This window comes from Leucopleurus acutus (genome assembly GCF_964270905.1).
Source record: "Leucopleurus acutus genome assembly, chromosome: 1".
NCBI lineage: Eukaryota > Metazoa > Chordata > Mammalia > Artiodactyla > Delphinidae > Leucopleurus > Leucopleurus acutus.
In genome coordinates this window covers 39,630,257-39,650,829 of record NC_139142.1, presented here as the reverse complement: position 1 = coordinate 39,650,829, position 20,573 = coordinate 39,630,257, and the positions used below count along the sequence as shown (strand labels likewise).

The following is a 20,573-nucleotide window of genomic DNA, read 5'->3' as shown; positions in this document are numbered from 1 at the left end:
ATTCCCACCAAGAGTGCAAGAGGGTTCCCCTTTCTCCACACTCTCTCCAGCAATTGTTGTTTGTAGATTTTCTGATGATGCCCATTTTAACTGGTGTGTGGTGGTACCTCATTGTAGTTTTGATTGGCATTTCTCTAATAATTAGTGATGTTGAGCAGCTTTTCGTTTGCTTTGTGGCCACCTGTATGTCTTCTTTGGAGAGATGTCTATTTAGGTCTTCTGCCCATTTTTTGATTGGATTCTTTGTTTTTTTAATATTGAGTTGCATGAGCTGTTTAAATATTTTGGAGATTAATCCTTTGTCCGTTGATTCATTTGCAAGTATTTTCTCCCATTATGAGGATTGTCTTTTCATCTTGTTTATGGTTTCCTTTGCTGTGCAAAAGCTTTGAAGTTTCATTAGGTCCCATTTGTTTAGTTTTGTTTTTATTTCCATTACGCTAGGAGGTGGATCAAATAATATCTTGCTGTGATTTATGTCAAAGAGTGTTCTTCCTATGTTTTCCTCTAAATGTTTTATGGTGTCCGGTCTTTCATTTAGGTCTCTAATCCATTTTGAATTTATTTTTGTGTATGGTGTTAGGGAGTGTTCTAATTTCATTCTTTTACATGTAGCTGTCCAGTTTTCCCAGCACCACTTATTGAAGAGACTGTCTTTTCTCCATTGCATATCCTTGCCTCCTTTGTCATAGATTAGCTGACCATAGGTGTGTGAGTTTATCTCTGGGCTTTCTATCTTGTTCCATTGATCTATATTTCTGTTTTTGTGCCACTACCATATTGTCTTGATGACTGGAGCTTTGTAGTACAGTCTGAAGTCAGGGAGTCTGATTCCTCCAGCTCCGCTTTTTTCCCTCAAGATTGCTTTGCCTATTCAGGGTCTTTTGTGTCTCCATACAAATTTTAAGATTTTTTGTTCTAGTTCTGTAAAAAATGCCATTGGTAATTTGATAGGGATTGCAGTGAATCTGTAGATTGCTTTGGGTAGTATAGTCATTTTCACAGTATTGATTCTTCCAATCCGAGAACATGGTGTATCTCTCCATCTGTTGGCATCATCTTTAATTTCTTTCATCAGTGTCTTATAGTTTTCTGCATACAGGTCTTTTGTCTCCCTAGATAGGTTTAGTCCTAGTTATTTTATTCTTTTTGTTGCACTGGTAAATGGGAGTGTTTCCATAATTTCTCTTTCAGATTTTTCATCATTAACGTGTAGGAATGCAAGAGATTTCTGTGCATTAATTTTGTATCCTGCAACTTTACCAAATTCATTGATTAGCTCTAGTAGTTTGCTGGTAGCATCTTTAGGATTCTCTATGTATAGTATCATGTCATCTGCAAACAGTGACAGTTTTACTTCTTTTCCAATTTGTATTCCTTTTATTTCTTTTCCTTCTCTGATTGCCGTGGCTAGGACTTCCAAAACTATGTTGAATGATAGTGGTGAGAGTGGACATCCATGTCTCGTTCCTGATCTTAGAGGAAATGCTTTCAGTTTTTCACCATTGAGAATGATGTTTGCTGTGGGTTTGTCGTATATGGCCTTTATTATGTTGAAGTAGTTTCCCTCTATACCCACGTTCTGGAGAGTTTTTATCATAAATGGGTGTTGAATTTTGTCAAAGCTTTTTCTGCATCTATTGAGATGATCATATGGTTTTTATTCTTCAATTTGTTAATATAGTGTATCACATTGATTGATTTGCGTATATTGAAGAATCCTTGCATCCCTGGGATAAAGCCCACTTGATCATGGTGTATGATCCTTTTAATGTGTTGTTGGATTCTGTTTGCTCGTATTTTGTTGAGGATTTTTGCATCTATATTCATCAGTGATGTTGGTCTGTAATTTTCTTTTTTTGTAGTATCTTTGTCTGGTTTTATTATCAGGGTGATGGTGACCTCATAGAATGAGTTTGGGAGTGTTCCTTCCTCTGTAATTTTTTGGAAGAGTTTGAGAAGGATGGGTGTTAGCTGTTCTCTAAATGTTTGATAGAATTCACCTGTGAAGCCATCTGGTCCTGGACTTTTGTTTGTTGGAAGATTTTTAATCACAGTTTCAATTTCATTACTTGTGATTGGTCTGTTCATATTTTCTATTTCTTCCTGGTTCAGTCTTGGAAGGTTATACCTTTCTAAGAATTTGTCCATTTCTTTGAGGTTGTCCATTTTATTGGCTAGAGTTGCTTGTAGTAGTCTCTTAGGATGCTTTGTATTTCTGCAGTGTCTGTTGGAACTTCTCCTTTTTCATTTCTAATTTTACTGATTTGAGTCCTCTCCCTCTTTTTCTTGATGAGTCTGGCTAATGATTTATCAATTTTGTTTATCTTCTCAAAGGATCAGCTTTTAGTTTTATTCATCTTTGCTATTGTTTTCTTTGTTTCTATTTCATTTATTTCTTGCTCTGATCTTTATGATTTCTTTCCTTCTGCTAACTTTGGGTTTTGTTTGTTCTTCTTTCTCTAGTTCCTTTAGGTGTAAGGTTTGATTGTTTATTTGAGATTTTTCTAATTTCTCAAGGTAGGCTTGTATAACTATAAACTTCCGTCTTAGAACTGCTTTTTCTGCATCCCGTAGGTTTTGGATCACCGTGTTTTCTTTGTCATTTGTCTCTAGGCATTTTTGATTTCCTCTTTGATTTCTTCAGTGATCTCTTGGTTATTTAGTAACGTATTGTTTAGCTTCCATGTGTTTGTATTTTTTACGGTTTTTTCCCCTGTAATTGATTTCTAATCTCATAGCATTGTGGTCAGAAAAGATGCTTGATTTGATTTCAATTTTTAAAAATTTACTGAGGGTTGATTTGTGACCCAAGATGTGATCTATCCTGGAGAATGTTCTGTGAGCACTTGAGGAGAAAGTGTAATCTGCTGTTTTTGGATGGAATGTCCTATAAATATCAATTAAATCTATCTGGCCTATTGTGTCATTTAAAGCTTCTGTTTCCTTATTTATTTTCATTTTGAATGATCTTTCCACTGGTGTAAGTTAGGTGTTAAAGTCCCCCACTATTATTGTGTTACTGTCGATTTCCTCTTTTATAGCTGTTAGCAGTTGCCTTATGTATTGAGGTGCTCCTATGTTGGGTGCATATATATTTATAATTGTTATATCGTCTTCTTGGATTGATCCCTTGATCATTATGTAGTGTCCTTCCTTGTCTCTTGTAACATTATTTTATCTGATATGAGTATTGCTACTCCAGCTTTCTTTTGATTTCCATTTGCATGGAATATCTTTTTCCATCCCCTCACTTTCAGTCTGTATGTGTCCCTAGGTCTGAAGTGCGTCTCTTGTAGACAGCATATAGATGGGTCTTGTTTTTGTATCCATTCAGCAAGTCTGTGTCTTTTGGTTGGAGCATTTAATCCATTCATGTTTAAGGTAATTATCAATATGTAGGTTCCTATGACCATTTTCTTAATTGTTTTGGGTTTGTAGTTCCTTTCCTTCTCTTGTGTTTCCCACTTAGAGAAGTTCCTTTAACATTTGTTGTAGAGCTGCTTTGGTGGTGATGAATTCTCTTAGCTTTTGCTTGTCTGTAAAGCTTTTGATTTCTCCATCAAATCTGAATGAGATCCTTGCCAGGTAGAGTAACCTTGGTTGTAGCTTCTTCCCTTTCATCACTTTAAGTATATCATGCCACTCCCTTCTGGCTTGTAGAGTTTCTGCTGAGAAATCAGCTGTTAACCTTATGGGAGTTCCCTTGTATGTTATTTGTCGTTTTTCCCTTGCTGCTTTCAATAATTTTTCTTTGTCTTTAATTTTTGCCAATTTTATTACTATGTGTCTCGGCGTGTTTCTCCTTGGATTTATCCTGTATGGGACTTGCTGCGCTTCCTGGACTTGGGTGGCTATTTCCTTTCCCATGTTAAGGAAGTTTTCGACTATAATCTCTTCAAATATTTTCTCTGGTCCTTTCTCTGTCTCTTCTCCTTCTGAGACCCATATAATGCAAATGTTGTTGCGTTTAATGTTGTCCCAGAGGTCTCTTAGGCTGTCTTCATTTCTTTTCATTCTTTTTTCTTTATTCTATTCTGCAGCAGTGAATTCCACCATTCTGTCTTCCAGGTCACTTATGCGTTCTTCTGCCTCAGTTATTCTGCTATTGATTCCTTCTAGTGTATTTTCCTTTTCAGTTATTGTATTGTTCATCTCTGTTTGTTCTTTATTTCTTCTAGATCTTTGTTAAACATTTCTTGCATCTTCTCGATCTTTGCCTCCATTCTTTTTCCGAGGTCCTGGATCATCTTCACTATCATTATTCTGAATTCTTTTTCTGGAAGGTTGCTTATCTCCAGTTCATTTAGTTGTTTTTCTGGGGTTTTATCTTGTTCCTTTCTCTGGTACATAGCCCTCTGCCTTTTCATCTTGTCTATCTTTCTGTGAATGTGATTTTTCTTCCACAGGCTGCAGGATTGTAGTTCTTCTTGCTTCTGCTCTATTTCTTTTTTTAACTGAAGTAGAGTTGACTTAAAATGTTGTGTTAGTTTCAAGTGTACAGCAAAGTTATTCAGTTATAAATATATAAATATATGTATATATATACATATTTACTCTTTTCTATTATAGGTTATTAAAAGATATTGAATATAGTTCCCTGTGCTGTATAGTAGGTCCTTGTTGTTTATCTGTTTTATATATAATAATGTGCATATGTTAATCCCAAACTCCTAATTTATTCCTCCCCCCTTTCCCCTTTGGTAACCATAAGTTTGTTTTCTGTGTATGTGAGTCCATTTCTGTTTTGTAAAGAAGTTCATTTGTATCTTTTTTTAGATTCCACATATGTGATAACATATGATATTCGTCTTTGTCTGACTCACTTCACTTAGTTTGATAATCTCTAGGTCCATCCATGTTGCTATAAATGGCATTATTTCATTCTTTTTTATGGCTAATAATATTCCATTGTGTGTGTGTGTGTGTGTGTGTATGTATGTATACATACATACACACACACCACATTTTCTTTATCCATTCGTCAGTGGACATTTACATTGCTTCCATGTCTTGGCTATTGTTAACGTGCTGCTGTGAACATTGGGGTGCATGTATCTTTTCCAATTATTGTTTTCTCCAGGTATATGCCCAGGAGTGGGATTGCTGGATCATATGGTAACTCTACTTTTAGTTTTTTAAAGAACATCCATAGTGCCTGCACCAGTTTACATTCCCACCGACAGTGCAGGAGGTTTCCTTTTTCTCTACACCCTCTCCAGTATTTATTATTTGTAGACATTTTGATGATGGCCATTTTGGCCAGTGTGAAGTGATACGTCATTGTAGTTTTGATTTGCATTTCTCTAATAATTAGCAATGCTGAGCATCTTTTCATGTGCCTGTTGTCAGCTGTATGTCTTCTTTGGAGAAATGTCTATTTAGGTCTTCTGCCCATTTTTTGATTGGCTTGTTTAGTTTTTTTGATATTGAGCTGTTTGTGTATTTTGGAAATTAAGCTCTTAATTGTAGCATCATTTGCAAATACATTCTCCCATTCTGTAGGTTGTCTTTTTGTTTTATTTATGGTTTCCTTTGCTGTGCAAAAGCTTTTAAGTTTAATTAGGTCCCATTTGTTTATTTTTGCTTTTATTTCCATTACTCTAGGAGGTGGATCCAAAGAAATATTGCTGTGATTTATGTCAAAGAGTGTTCTGCCTATGTTTTCCTCTAGGAATTTTAGAGTATCTGGTCTTACATTTAGGTCTTTAGTCCATTTTGAGTTTATTTTTGTGTATGGTATTAGAGAATGTTCTAATTTCATTTTTTTACAAGTAGCTGTCCAGTTTTACCAGCACCCTTTATTGAAGAGATTGTCTTTTCTCCATTGTATATTCTTGCCTTTGTCATAGATTAATTGACCATAAGTGCACAGGTTTATTTCTGGGTGTTTTATCCTGTTCCATTGATCTGTGTGTCTTTTTTTCTGCCAGTACCATCCTGGTTTGATGACTATAGCTTTATAGTATAGTCTGAAGTCAGAGAGTGTGATTCCTCTGGCTCCGTTCTTCTTCCACAAGATTGTTTTGTCTATTTGGGGTCTTTTGTGTTTCCATTTTCATTTCTGTGAAAAATGCCATTGGTAATTTGATAGGGATTGTATTGAATCTGTAGACTGCCTTGGGTAGTATGGTCATTTTAACAATATTGGTATCTTTCCATCTGTTTGTGTTGTCTGCAGTTTCTTTCATCAGCATCTTATAGTTTTTAGAGTACAGGTCTTTTGCCACCTTAGGTAGGTTTATTTCTAGGTATTTTATTGTTTTTGATGTGATGGTAAATGGAAGTGTTTCCTTAATTTCCCATTCTGGTATTTCGTTAGTGTGTAGAAATGCAACAGACTTATGTTTATTAATTTTGTATCCTGCAACTTTACCAAATTCATTGATGAACTCTAGTATTTTTCTGGTGGCGTCTTTAGGATTTTCTGTGTATAGTATCAGGTCATCTGATTTCTCCTTTTCTTGATCTGAATAGTGCTTTTGATGTTGCTCTTACCTGTTCCACTGAGACTGTACTGAGTTTGTATTTTCTATCTTTGTGGTGTTCCTAGTTCTCCATCTAAACTTTAAGAAGCTGTTCAGTGTGGCCCAGTAGATGCTCAGATGACATGGGTAATGGTCACACATTGAACTTTCTATCTTTCCTCCAGATCAGCTTATCCCTTTAGAGTCTCTGTCTCATTTAATGCCACCAAGATTGTCATTGGCCTGGTGACTCTCTGTTACCACTTCTCTTTTACCTTCTACCCCACCTCTGATTACAAAGTACAGCTGCTGCTCCCTCCCCTGTCTTCCCCCATCTGCCTCCCCCTCTCCATCCGCTCTGCTGCTGGCTTAGCTCAGGTCACCTGCAACCTTTGCTAAGACCAACAGAATAGCCTTTGAATATGTATCCCCACCACGAGCTTCTCTCCCCTTATAATCCCAACACCCTGTCTGTAGGGCTCTATCATATTGGTATAATCCTGAAACTTTGCAGATTGAAACCCCTCAGCGGCTCCCCATTGCCCTGGGATAAGAGCTAGCCTTCCAGGGTGCCAGGAGGCCACTGTTGACCTGATAGCTTTTCCTCTCCAGCCTAGTTTCTGACCCATCTCATTTACACAGCCTGCATTCCACCATACGCAACCCTAATAGTCCTCTGTGCATTTGCACATACTTCCACTCTGTCTCCCCTTCCCTGGCCCACCTGGAAAACTGCTACCTGTATTTCTAGGTAGGGCACCCATGTCCATTTTGGCAAAGCTTTCCTCTTTCCTTTCCTCTGGAAGGCCAAAAGGAGTGAAAGTTTCACAAGATAACCCTTGGGAGAGACCTTGGGCTTGATGTATTTTCTAATGTTCCTTCAGATTCACAGTTATCTAAAGGTGACCAAGAGTCTGAGCAATGAGAAATTAAGTAGACACATCTATAAAACATCTTGAGCGACTTCCCTGGCTGTCTAGTGGTTAAGACTCTGTTCTTCCACTGCAGGGGGAGTGGGTTCGATCCCTGGTTGGGGAACTAATCCCTCATGCCGCTTGGGAAACAAAAAGACCTCAAGTCAATGCTGAAAAGAATGCCATAGTAAAACAACAACAACAAACAAACAAACAAACCTCTTAAATGCTTAAGTGTATGCTGTATAGTTTGACTTACTCCTTGCTTTGGTTTTGCTTTCTTCCTCCATTACAATGTAGAATAATTCTGGATTTGTTTATATCTTTTTTTTAAAAAAACCTGAAATCTTCTGTAGCAAAACTTAGACTCTCCACCTCCTAATATGTCTCCATCCTTGTGGGAGCTTCACCTCAGGGGGAGGCTCACCGGGGGTGCTGAGAGCTCTCCCCAGGCAACCCAGAGAAGCTGTGAAGAAGGAAGGGGGCTGTGAGGCCACCGAGCAGGAGGGTGGGCAAGGATAGCAATCCTCACCTCCAGCCACAGTCCAAAGGCCACCTGTCCCTTTCATTTAATACCTTATCCTGGCAAGGACAGAGTATGTTCTCTTCCGGAAGGGTCTATGGAACAGAAAAGAGAAGGATTGAGATCATGGTGAATGTGCCCTTTTAAAGTGTTCTTTGATGTAGGGAACACAATTACCATGGTTCCTCTCTCAGTTTAGGGTCTGCTCTGGCATGAGGTCCTTGCGGGGCAGACACCTTATTGGAGGAGAAAGAAAGTACCCTCTTAGCTCTGGAGGGTGCTGTTCTGAGAGTCCCCTGCTGGTTTGAAGGGTGGGCCTTTGACTCCAGAAGAGCTCAGCCCACCCTTTTTGGTCCATCAGGAGTACCAGCAGCTCTGGATCTCCTGGGCTGGGCAGGTCCCTTTAGAGCCTCTGTTCTCCTTCACAAAGGAGGTGTCAGGTAGGCCTCCCAGCACAGAATTGAACTCCCTTAGGAGGTAAAGAGGGAGGAATTGTAGTGGAGTGTTTTGAAGAGCCTAAGGCATCCCATCATCTAATTGACATTTTCAATCCCTTGGATATTGGAGTCAAAGATTGAGAGACACACACACAGCACTTGTACAATAGACCATTTCTATCTATCTATCCTTAGCCTTCTCCTTGGCAAAGAAAAAGTATTTTAGTCCTCAGAGATATCCAATCTGGACTACTTATTCCTGATTTTTCATTTTGGTCAGGGACACTTTGAAAAACTAATTTTAATACAAAAGAATTCCCCTTTTGCCAGGAGTTACACTATTTACACTAGGACATAGGGGTGATGGGCTCTGAATTGAAATAACTCTAAGTTTAAATTTGCAGTGATTGGGTATGTTTAGCTGGGGGTGGGGAAGAGTTACCATGAGGCTTTATGCATTTGAGAGGCATACTCTTCTGTAGTCTTTACGTCCTCTGTGGAGTTCAGAACCTGTTTGTGGCTTGGAGTCGTAGAATCTTAGATATGAAAAGGACTTAAAAGCCTCGTTGTCCACCTTTATTGTCTAGGTGCAGAAGCCAGATGACCTGCCACCAGAGCTGTGGTCACAGCCGAGGGCTCTTTCCCCACCATCCTCTTCGACCACATGGAGGGTCCAGACTTAGAAAGATGAGGATTTAATCACTGACTAAAGATAGTATTTTCCTTCGCTTTAAACTACAGTCGTATTTGATAAGTCTCACCTTTCTGTTCAGTTTTTGCCATCTTCTTTTTCTGATCGTTTTTAATCTGTGGTGCTTTTTAGTGTGCTTTTAACACATAAACCTTGTCTGGTTGCAAAAACAGAAAACCAGCAGGGACATAGGGTTTGCCTCATTCACCCCCTTTTCCTTTAAACTCCTTCCCATGGCGAAGCGATGCGCTGTGTGTCTGCAGCACATGACCCTGACTCAAGTCCTCCAGGCAGCTGACTAGTGGAACCTGAGCTGCCCGCTGCATTCTGCTAGCCCCAGCACAGACTTGCCACATGCCCTTGTGAAGAGCCATCAGGTGACACCAACAGGCTGATGCCACTCCCACTGGCCTTGGCAGTGAGGAAGCAAGGCTGGAACACCGAGGCTCGGCATTTGGCCGGGAGCACCCTCAGGTGCCGAGGGCACAAGTCTAGCCCAAGTTCCCAGGGAGACGGGTGATGCGATTGACCTAACATGCCAAGGCTTGGGCAGGCTGGTTCGGGTGGAACAGAAGGCATCAGGCAAACCTGCAGGCAGGTGCAGGCACAGCAGCCTACAGGGAGGCTGGTGTGGAACTGGGGCGGGGTCTTCCCTGAGTCTGTATCTTGGCTTGGCCTTCTCTGCTGGTGAATTCCGTAACCTCATGGAGCCTTCATTTTCCCATCTGTAATGGTGGTGGTGATACCTTGCAGGGGGTGAAGGTGAGAAATAAGGTAGGTCAGGCACCTACCTGGCAGGGCTCCTGCACATTGATGAATTCAAGACACAGTAACTGTTATTTCTGTTACTAAAGAACATAGCTTACATGTCTCCTTGTTGGTTATTGGTACAATTCCGTAAAGAAATTTTTTTTCCTTTAAGAATTTGAACTCTCATTTTCAAGTCTCATGGTTTTAGCTGGAAGAGAATTATGAAATGCTTTATCATGTTTTTAAGTTCTTTAGTTACTTATCCCTAGAGTAAGACCTAGAAAAGTTATAGAAATGATCCACCTAGCCAAGAATCTGAATATCACAGATGTCTGGCCCAAGGCCCATAGGGTTTAGGTGAACCTTCTACCTTTGCCCAATAAAGGATTGTTTTTTTTTCTTTTAATATGCTAGGGCCTTTTGCTTATCCCAGGCTGAGATGAAAATTAAGTAGCCAGAAGTTTCCTGCCTGTGATCAATTCTAATGCCTTCTGTGAAGGGAAATGGTTGTAAATTATTACCAGTTAATTAAATGAGTGTTTCCGTTGAGTCCTGTCTGCAGGCTTTTATCCAAGCCTGTTTAGAATCATGGAATATTAGAGCTAGAAAGGTTTTTTTTTAACAATCCTCTCATTTCATGGGCAAGAAGACCGAGTCAGGGATATAGGTGACTTGCCCAACTTCTGCAAAGTGATGCCAAGGGAAAGGAAACACTGGCTCAGGGTGTGTGGTGGAGGAGGGGGGCTGGCGATCAGTTGGCTCGTCAAGTGAGCAGAGTATGATCCTTAAGGAGGGGGCCTGTGTAGTCCATATGCTACTGGTTTGCCGTGGAGCCATCTTGAAGTGCTTTTATATTTTACAAAGTGCTGTCAGAGTGTTTATTACAGGATAAAATACTATCATTCCCATTTTATAGGTGATGAAATTGAGGTGGTCAGATGACCTTCCAATTCATCTCATTAGACCAAATCAACAGATATTTTTGAGCGTTTACTTGGTTCAAGGAACTCTGCTAGGCCCTTCGGGGAATAAAAAAGTGTCAGATCCGGGCTTCCCTGGTGGCGCAGTGGTTGAGAGTCCGCCTGCCGATGCAGGGGACACGGGTTTATGCCCCGGTCCGGGAAGATCCCACATGCCGCGGAGCAGCTAGGCCCGTGAGCCATGGCCGCTGAGTCTGCATGTCCGGAGCCTGTGCTCCGTAACGGGAGAGGCCACAACCGTGACAGGCCCACGTACCGCAAAAAAAAAAAAAAAAAAAAAAAAAAAAAGTGTCAGATCCCACTGGAAAGGAGCTTACAGACTTAACTGCAAGTGATGAGATGTAAGTCTATGAAATTTTATCTAATTGTTAAGGGTATCAATAAATAGTAAGATAATAATCGAGAAAGGAATTTTGAGACTGCAGGGATCAATGTGCATGTGAGATCTTCCTGGCAAAAGTTTCTTCCTTCAGCTTCTGTAGTTACATCATCTTTGCCAGGTACACTCAGCTGCTTCTTCCACGTGCAGCCTCAGGGAGCTTCTCTGGGAAATCCTGAGCACCTGGCAATGATCCTGACCCTAGGAGTCATTCAGTCAATGTTGGAATGAGTGGATAGGTGAAGAGAGAAAGGCTTTCTAAGTAGAGACAGCAGCACGAGCACAGGTGTGGCTGTGACATAGTGAGGAGATGGACCTGACTAGAAGAGTAGGTTTAAAGAATGGAAATTTGAAAAACAGGTTTGGGTTAATCAGTGGGGAGCCCACGGTGCCCTGGAAAGCCAGGTAAAGGAGAGTGAGTTTTCTTCTGAAGGCACTAGGAAGCCTCTGGAGGCTTGGATGGAGGAAAGTTGATGAGAGCGGCACTTTGGAAAGGGCATTTGGGCAGAGAGAGGTAGACACTTGTTTGTTTTTATACCACAGAAGTTTTAAACTTCGATGCAGTCCAATTTATCATTTTTTGTCACTTGTAATTTTGATGTCATATCTAAGAAACCGTTGCCTAACCCAAAGTCAGGAAAATTTATTCCTCTATTTTCTTCTAAGAGTTTTATAGTTTTAGCTCTTACTTTTAGGTCTATGATCCATTTTGAGTTCATATTTATATATGGTGTGAGGTAGGAGTCTGCTTTTATTCTTTTGCATGTGGAATCCAGTTGTCCCAGCACCATTTGTTGAAAAGAGTACTCTTTCTCCATTTAATTGTCTTGGTATTCTCCTGCCCCTTTTTAATCCCTCTCTACCACCTGTCTTATTTCCCTTACCCATCCCCAGGCAGATGTTCCCTTACCCATCCCCAGAAAACTGATGTTTTCTGCCGCGATAGAAACTATATGTTTACAGTCAGGTTAAACTATATGTTGTCTCTCTTTTTCTAGGCAGTATGTTCTCTTTTGTGTTTGGCTTCTTTCATTTACTATTTTTCCATGTTGTTGCATGCATCAATAGTTTATTCTTTTTATTGTTGAATACTATTCCATTTTATGGCTATATCATATTCTTTAAAAAGCGCCTTGAGCATTTGCATACATATGTTTAAACATATGCTTGCTTTATTCTTGGTTAAATACCTAAGAGTTGAATGGCTGGATCAAATGGGAGGTGTATGTGTAACATTTTAAGAAAATGTCCAACTGTTTCCAAAGTGATAGTTCCATTTTATAGTCCCATCAGCAACATATGGGAATTCCAGTTGCTCCACATTCTTACATTTAGTATGGTCAGACTTTTTAGTGTTAGCCCTCATAATAGGTATGTATTGTTATTGCATTGTGGTTTTAATTTGCATTTCTCTAATGATTAATGAGGTTGAACTTGTTTTTATATACTTATTTGCCATCTTTATATTATGTCTTCTTTGGTGAAATGAAGTGATGAAGCCCATTTTTTAAAAGTTGGGTTGTTTTCTTATAGAGTTTTTCAAGTTCTTTATTTGGATACAAGTGAGAAAAAAATTACACTATTTTCTCCTGATCTGTGGCCTGTCTTTCATTCTCTTGACAGTGTCTTTCAAAGAGCAGAAATTTTAATTTAGATGAAGTCCAATTTGTCATTTTTTTCATGGATTGTGCTTTTTTTCGTTTTGTTTTGTTTTTTCTTTTTTTGCGGTACGCGGGCCTCTCACTGTTGTGGCCTCTCCCATTGCAGAGCACAGGCTCCGGACGCGCAGGCTCGGCGGCCATGGCTCATGGGCCCAGCTGCTCTGCGGCATGTGGGATCCTCCCGGACCGGGGCACAAACCCGCGTCCCCTGCATCGGCAGGCGGACTCCCAACCACTGCGCCACCAGGGAAGCCCCGTGCTTTTGGTTTTATATCTAAGAAATATTTACCTAATCCAAGGTTCCAAAGATTTTCTCTGATGTATTTTTCTTGAAGTATTAAAGTGTTAGGTTTTACATTTAGGTCTGTGATCCATTTTGAGTTAATTTTTGTATAAGTTACAATGTGTGAGTTGAAGTTCACTATTGTGTATATGGACATCCAGTTACAGCACCATTTGTTTACACTGAGTTTTGATGATTTATCTATTTGTGTGTCAGAATGTCACTTTTAAAGGCCATTGCTTTCTGAGTTTTGACAAGGGCCCAGGAGTTGCCCTTCTCACTGATAGAAGTGGTCTGTAGGAAAGAGGGCTTAGCATATTCACTTCTCCCTGAATGACTGTTACAGAAGGAATGCACAGTACATCCATTTCTACGTGGGACCTCCATGGCACTCTGGCCTCAGCCCTGTCATGGTGGACATTCTGTAAGTGCCTTAGATGATGACAGGGTAACCCAGGCCCTGATTTGGAAGGCCATAAAGCTGACAAGGAGAGTGACTGAATGACTGGATTTGGGATCTAGTGAGCCTTGGAGCCCAGAGCAACAAGCTGAAATTCTGCAGAAAACATATGGAGCTCTTAGGATTTGGGGCCTAAGCACTGCACAGGATGTGAGAAGCAGAGCCTTACAGCATGTAGAAAAGATGCAAAGGTTTTAGTTGATGGCAAACTCAAGCTGGGTCACTGGGGCTTCTCAAAGTGTTCATGAAGTCTGTAGCTGCATCACTAAAGGGCACTGTCACTGTTGAAATCAAAGTTGGTGATAACGTTGCTTTGCCCTGTTAGCGTCTGATGCACCTGCGGGCTGATGTTCACTCTTTCATGGGAATGTGGAGAAATTGGAGCATATCTGGAGGAAACCAATCAGAATGGTGAAGGAGGAGAAAACCGTGTCCTCTATGAAGCTGCTTGGAGTATCCTTGCTTGTTTGTTAATTTACTCATTCACAAAACCATTTCAGTCCTCTTATGTGCAAGTCAGGGTCCTAAGGGACCAGGGCATAGTGGCTGCAACAACGAAGGGGTTCCAGCAATGGTCTCTGTAATGGTGTGGAGTTGCCCACCTGTCTAAAAGAGGTCTCAGGAGGTCTTCCTGTAAAAAGTGAGTTTTGAGTTGATTCTCGATAGACAAATAAGAGTTTGACGGGTTAAAAAGAGAAGGATTTTCTAGGTATAAAGATTGCATGCCTCAAATCACTAGGCAATAAGCTTCAGACAGGTAATGTATATTTTTCATCATTTTGACTACATTCTCCATTATGCTGTCTGACCCATAATACATTTTGTTGACCTCTAAGGTTATAAATGAAATAATATGCCTCCCTGAAGAGTCTACAAATAATTTATAGATGCTGAGATATGGGTTGTGTGTGTTTGGGATGGTAAGGGACACAGCATGGGGGGCTGTGTGCCCTGCTAAGGAGTTTGGCTGTTATCGAAGGGAGAGGACACATAGAAGGATTTTAAGTTAGAAAGTCACATGGTCAGATTTTCATTTTTGAAATGTCAGTGGTAGCAGCTGGGGGATTATGAGTCTGGAGACGGAAACCAGCTAGAAGGCCCCTGCAAGGGGCAAGGTGAGGCAGGGCAGGAGGAGTGGAGAGGAAGGGGAAGGTTTAAGAGAGGCTCAGAAAGTGGACTTGGTGGGATCTGGTAGGATTATATGCACATAGTGAGGAGCCTGGGCTGCTGGGGAAACGGGGGAGTCATTTGGGGGTACATGATAAGACTTTGGACTCTGGACATGTTGAATTAAAGGGACTTGTCTTAGTGAGACACTGAGATGGAGACTTTCAGAAAAGGTGCATATATAGGTTTGAGAATAAAGTATGTGCTTGAGACTTAGGAAACGAATGTGACTACACCCTCTCGGAGGTTCTGATATGTTTGTTTTTTCTCCTACTCCTACGCCCAAAGAATGTCAGGTGGGTTTTGAAATCATGAGCCTGAATCTTCCAATGGAAGGAAAAGAGGACTCAGGAGCAGCAGGGTTTAAAGAGAGATTCATGAAGGAGGAAGTGGGCAAGAACATCAGATACTGGCAGACGGGTCAGCTGAGGGGAAGATGGACACATCTTTGGATCTGACCGTGGGATGTGACAAGGGTTACAGGAGCTGTTTCAGTGCCAGAGAGAGGCAGGGGGACAGATTGCGGGAGATGGCCTGGGCGTTAGAAAGTGTAGAGGGGAGGTGATGATTGTCTTTACAAATATGACTTATTCTCTTTGGCTGCCAATTTGGATAAGCCTTTTGGGGTGCAAGTGATAGAAAACCCTACTCAAACTGGCTAAAGCAAAAGGAAGTTATGGGCTCAAATAACTGAAAATCCAGAAGAATCAAGCAGGGCTTGATCTAAGGCTTTAAATGACATCAAGACCTGGTCTCTTTCTGTCTCTCAGCTCTCCCTTCTTTACTGACTTCATTCTCCAGCCCAGTGTGGTAGTAAGAATGGTGCCAGACACTCCCAAGTGTATGTCCTTCCAGATTACAGTTCAGCAGGAGTGAGATCGTACTTCTTCCTTGTAGATCCAGGATTCCTGATTGGACCTACTTGGGTTTTGTGCCCAAACCTGCACCAGTGATTGAGGGTTGAGAGGAGCAATTACTCAGATGGCCAGATGTAGGGCATATGCCAGCTCCAGGCCCGTCATCTTGGCCGAGGGAATTCAGTGCTCAGTTTGGCAAGCCTGGGTCACATGTCCGCTCTGGAACCAGCGGTAGACTCTCAGCTGAGCCATGGACTAATGTGAGGGCAGGGTGGTTCTCCAATCAAGCTGAAGTGCTCTTCCCAGAATCTGCAGAGCTGAAGTATGCACCACAGCAGTAGGGGACAAAACTAGGGTCAATGAATGGAAGCTATTGGTCACTGCATTTCTGCTGTTAGAGAAGGATCTTCTCTGGGGTACAGGAATGAAAGACGCCAGCTGTGGTGGTAGTGAGCTGGCTGTCACTGGAGGTGTCTAAGCGGCCACCACCATGTATAGATGCCAAACCATCAGCACTGTATAGGTGAAGCAGATAACCTCCAGGGCCGCATTTTCAAACTGTTTCTCTGTGAGGCACTAAGGAAGACATTTTACACCAAAACCCAGGATACCATTCTCACGCGTATAAAACTGCAAACAGAATTTTCGTGGTGTGGTGCTTTTCCTTACCATTTGGCGTGTTCATATTTTCTGTTCCACTTTATTCTAGTTGAAAATCCCTGTTGTGTGCAACCCACTACCTGGTTTTCATGTCTCACTAGTGAGTCTCGACCTGCAGTTGGTAAAACCCTGTTCTAAGGTCAGAGGTCTTAGATGGACTAGGCTTACAGATGGCATTTGCGTCTGACTTTTCCACTGTGATGGTGGCTTGGGTCAAAAATGAGGCTCGAACCTGTTGCCCTGTGAGAGCTCCTGATTCTGAGTGCTGGAGTCTCCTGCTGTCTGTCAGAGCAGCTCCTGCCCATGTGGTGGCGTAGCCTTCTTTGTTTTGCGGGCCCTCGGGCAGTGTTGGAGGGAGTTTACGGGCTGGATCTCGGAGGTGGCCTGGCAGTTGGGAGGCTGGCAGCAGCTCCTTCTGTGCCAGCAGCAGTTGATGTTGTGAGGTCGAATGTGTGTGCCTGTATGTGGCTCTGCCAGGCTTTTATATTGAAGATGAGGGAGTGGCTTTTAAAAATAAAATATTTTTGACTTGAAACAAGTCGAGGCAGAGAGTGGAGACAATTAGAGACTGACATCCTGTTTAGTCATCTCTCCAGAGAGCTCTATTTTCAGAACTGTTCTATAAAGGTTCACAAGTGGTGTTAAGATTGTTAAGGGGCTATTGTTAAGTTAGTAGTCGTGATGCAAGAAGCTGATTTGAACACTGGAGTGAGTTATGGTGTGGTAACCACACTGATAACAGACTGAACGCAGAAAAAGGCAGCAGGGTTTATAAGAATTGGCTGTTATATAGATGAAGCTCTCCCAGTCAGTATAAAACAGGCATCTTTTATTTCGAAAAAGCATAAACAGGGTGTAGTACTTAAAAACAGGTGGTGGTGAGCTCTAGGGTAAGGTCAGTGCATTTCTTTTCTTCGGTATTGGTCACCTATAGATACAATACAAACAGTAAATAGTACTGTTAAGGCTCTTTGAGATTGTCTGACAGAAGCCACGTCGGAAATGCTGAATAATGACGTTATGGACTTGGAGATGGGAGCAGTGAAGCTGGGCATGGTTAAGGACCTTGCCCAGAGTGCAGAGCTGCTGCGGCAGTCAGACTGGAGTCCGTGTCCTGGTCTAGTTTGGACACTGTACCATGTGATTCTACCCAAAAGACCATCCATATCTATACTCAGCTTCTCTGAACCTCCCTCTCTTAGACAAAAGGTCAAAGGCAGAGCTGAAGCGATAGGCTAAACCTGACAAGATTTTATTTAAGGACAATTGTAAATTTATGTATTGGAGCCCCAAAGAACCTCAGAATCCGTGGCTTAGAGGTGTTCATGGGTAGTTCAAGGTTAGCATGAAGAGGGCAGAGCCTGCCTACCTGGGCCAGTGTGGTCAGAGCAGATACGGAGGGTCCTGCCCCATCCTGGGGCCATGCTGTGTGAAGGTCTTTGGGAGACAGGAGTGTGTGCAGAGGACAGGCTCTAGTGAGAAGACGTACAGCTGCCTCGTTGGCAGAACGTCTGTCTTGTTTTCTCAGCTCGTAGATAAGAACTTGAAGGAACGTTGATGTTCCCGTGAACAGTCGAGAGTAGTGAATGCACAGCACACGTACTGCCTCCCCTGGTGCTCCCTGAGGATGAACTGCACTCAGGTGGAGATGGTGTAGACAGAGACAGCACTCTTCTATTCAAACTCTTTACTTCCTCAAACTAAAGGTACGCGGTTGACCATGGCATTGGTTCATTGCCTTTATGTTGCCATTATTTCTCTACTTCAAACTCTTGCCACGTGGTTTAGTAAAATATTGTTCTTACAAATGGTGCACATCAGTTAGGGGTGTCTCAAAAATAGTGACCATGTGTATGGTTGCTCATCAATATCACAGAGAGCCAAAAGGGAAGAGGAAAACATTCGAGAGAGGGAAAACATTGCACGGTTTCGTTTAGATCTGCTTTTCATCCGTTACAGTTTCTTGTGCTGTCACATGTTTCCTGCCCCTCTACTGTTCAATGAAAAACATAGATCTGATTTATGGCTGTGATTTGTGCATTGAGGCCTCTCTGTCAAGAATTATTTGAGGCCCACAAAAAAATACTTCAAAATTAGCATATAACGTACAATTTTTTTCTCTCTTTCTAGGTGGATCTGGAGCCAGAAGGGAAAGTATTTGTTGTAATAACCCTAACAGGAAGTTTCACTGAAGGTAAGAATGAATTTGGGGTGGTTTCAGGTATTTGTGTACTCTTAGTTTATACTCAGTAGGAATTTATATCACGGAGCATATAAAAAGAGCATTTCGTAAAAGACGCTTTAAAAATTGACTGTATAAACCAGGTTGGTTGGTATTTTGTTGTCTAATGGTCTATTGGTTTGGGTTGCCAGATTAAATATATTTGCTAACTCTGGCAATCTTGTGTTTTGTTTAACATACTCACTGAGGTTTTGTTTTTATTCATCATCATCTTAGTTCTTAGTTCAAGAGGTTCTTGCCTCTTTTGGTTCATGTCTATTAAACTGTATTTTAGATTTTTGGCTTTGGACCAACCTTTTAGTTTGCCCTAGGAGTGTATCAAAAATTTAAGGATTGCGTTCCCTTCCTTATAATCTTTATCTCATTCTGTCCTTTAAGGTATTCTGTTCCTCTTCCCCTTGCGCTACCTCCATCTCCCATTCCCCATATTTAAAAAATCGAGGTAAAATTTATATACAGAGAAATGAATAGATCAGAAATGAAGAGTTTGGTTTTGACAGATGCATACAACTGTGTAACAAGTGCTCCAATCCAAGACATAGAACATTTTCATCCCTCTGAAAGTTCCCTGTGTCCTCTCCCAGTTAATCCCCTGCTGCCAGAGGCAGTGAATGCAATGTTTTGCTTTGTTTCTTCACTATAGGTTAATTTTGTCTCTTCTGGAAGTTCATATAAATGGAACTACATAGCAGGTTCTCCTTTGTGTCTGATTTCTTTTGCTCAGCATAATTTCTCTGAGACTCATTCATGTCATTGTGTATATTAGTATTCTGTTCCTTCTTACTGCTGGGTACTCTATTACATAAATGTAGCACAATTTTGTTTGCTTATTCTCATCTTGATGGACATTTTGGAGTTTTCCCTATTTGGGGTTATTATAAAGAACGCTTCCATAAACATCCTTGTACATAAATTACACTTTGATTTTTCTTGGGTAAATACCTAGCAGTGGAATTGCTGGATAATAGAGTAGATACATGTTTAACTTTATAAGAAACTTTCAAATGGTTTTCCAAAGTGGTTGTATTCTTATATTCCCACCAGCAATGTATGAGAGTTCCAGTTACTCTGTATCCTCCCCAACACTGGTATGGTCATTCTCTTAAATTTTAGACATGCTGGTGGCTATGAAATGATATCTTGTAGTTTTAAGTTGCATATCAAATTCCCTCTAATTTCTGTCTCTTTTCTGGTGGCCCTCCAGTGTTTCTAATTAATTGTTTTAGAATGTATTTCTAAATATCTTAATTGTTTTTGGTGGGAAGATTAGTCCATTACAAGCTACTCCACCGTTACTAAAATCCTTGCAAAGATCTGTAAATGTGTGGCTTCATGGTTTGTCTGTTTGGTGTTGGCATTTTGCAAATTGAGGACACTTTTGAGAAGTGTTTTTCTCTTGTCTCAGCCAACCCTTCTCATTCATGTGGGCAAATTGTCTTAATGTTAACATTTTTCAAGTTGTTGTCTCAATTGTCGCATCTTATCTTTTGAAATTAGCAGAAACTTGGGATACTTGAACATGAGAAAACTGTCCAGATTACAGTTTGAGGGTCTTCTCCCTGCTCACAGGTCTTTTGGTTTGGCTTGGTATCTTGAACATACAGGATTTGTGGGAAAAAGGAGTCTGCTCGTAACTCAGTCAAATAAAATATAATGTAATGTTACAGAACATTGCTGATAGAACATTCTTACAGCACACGGAACATGGGTACAGCCATGGTATAGACAAGCCCAGCAGTGAGAATAGAGGTGTGAATGAGGAGTGAGTGAGATTCTGAATGTGCTGAACTACGTTTTTGCACTGAGTGACAAGGGACCAGTGGAGTAAGGCCATGCCTGTTAGACCAGGTCTTGCACTGAGTGACAAGGGACCAGTGGAGTAAGGCCATGCCTGTTAGACCAGGTCTTGTATAGACAAGCCCAGCAGTGAGAATAGAGGTGTGAATGAGGAGTGAGTGAGATTCTGAATGTGCTGAACTACGTTTTTGCACTGAGTGACAAGGGACCAGTGGAGTAAGGCCATGCCTGTTAGACCAGGTCTGATGGTGCCATTGTTGTTACATGACATCTTTGTTTTAGAGTTACACCAGCTCTCTAGGACT

At 41.2% G+C, this 20,573-nt stretch overlaps 1 protein-coding gene across 1 annotated transcript in view; it reads left to right on the top strand.

Annotated features, from left to right (window-relative positions):
• The window catches only part of PRKCH (protein kinase C eta), a 222,793-nt gene that overhangs the window by 52,763 nt on the left and 149,457 nt on the right, over positions 1 to 20,573 (top strand). Inside the window, exon 2 of the mRNA XM_082846315.1 lies at positions 18,360 to 18,423. Within this exon, the coding sequence (XP_082702441.1) occupies positions 18,360 to 18,423 (64 nt within the window). The remainder of the gene's footprint in view (positions 1 to 18,359; positions 18,424 to 20,573) is intronic.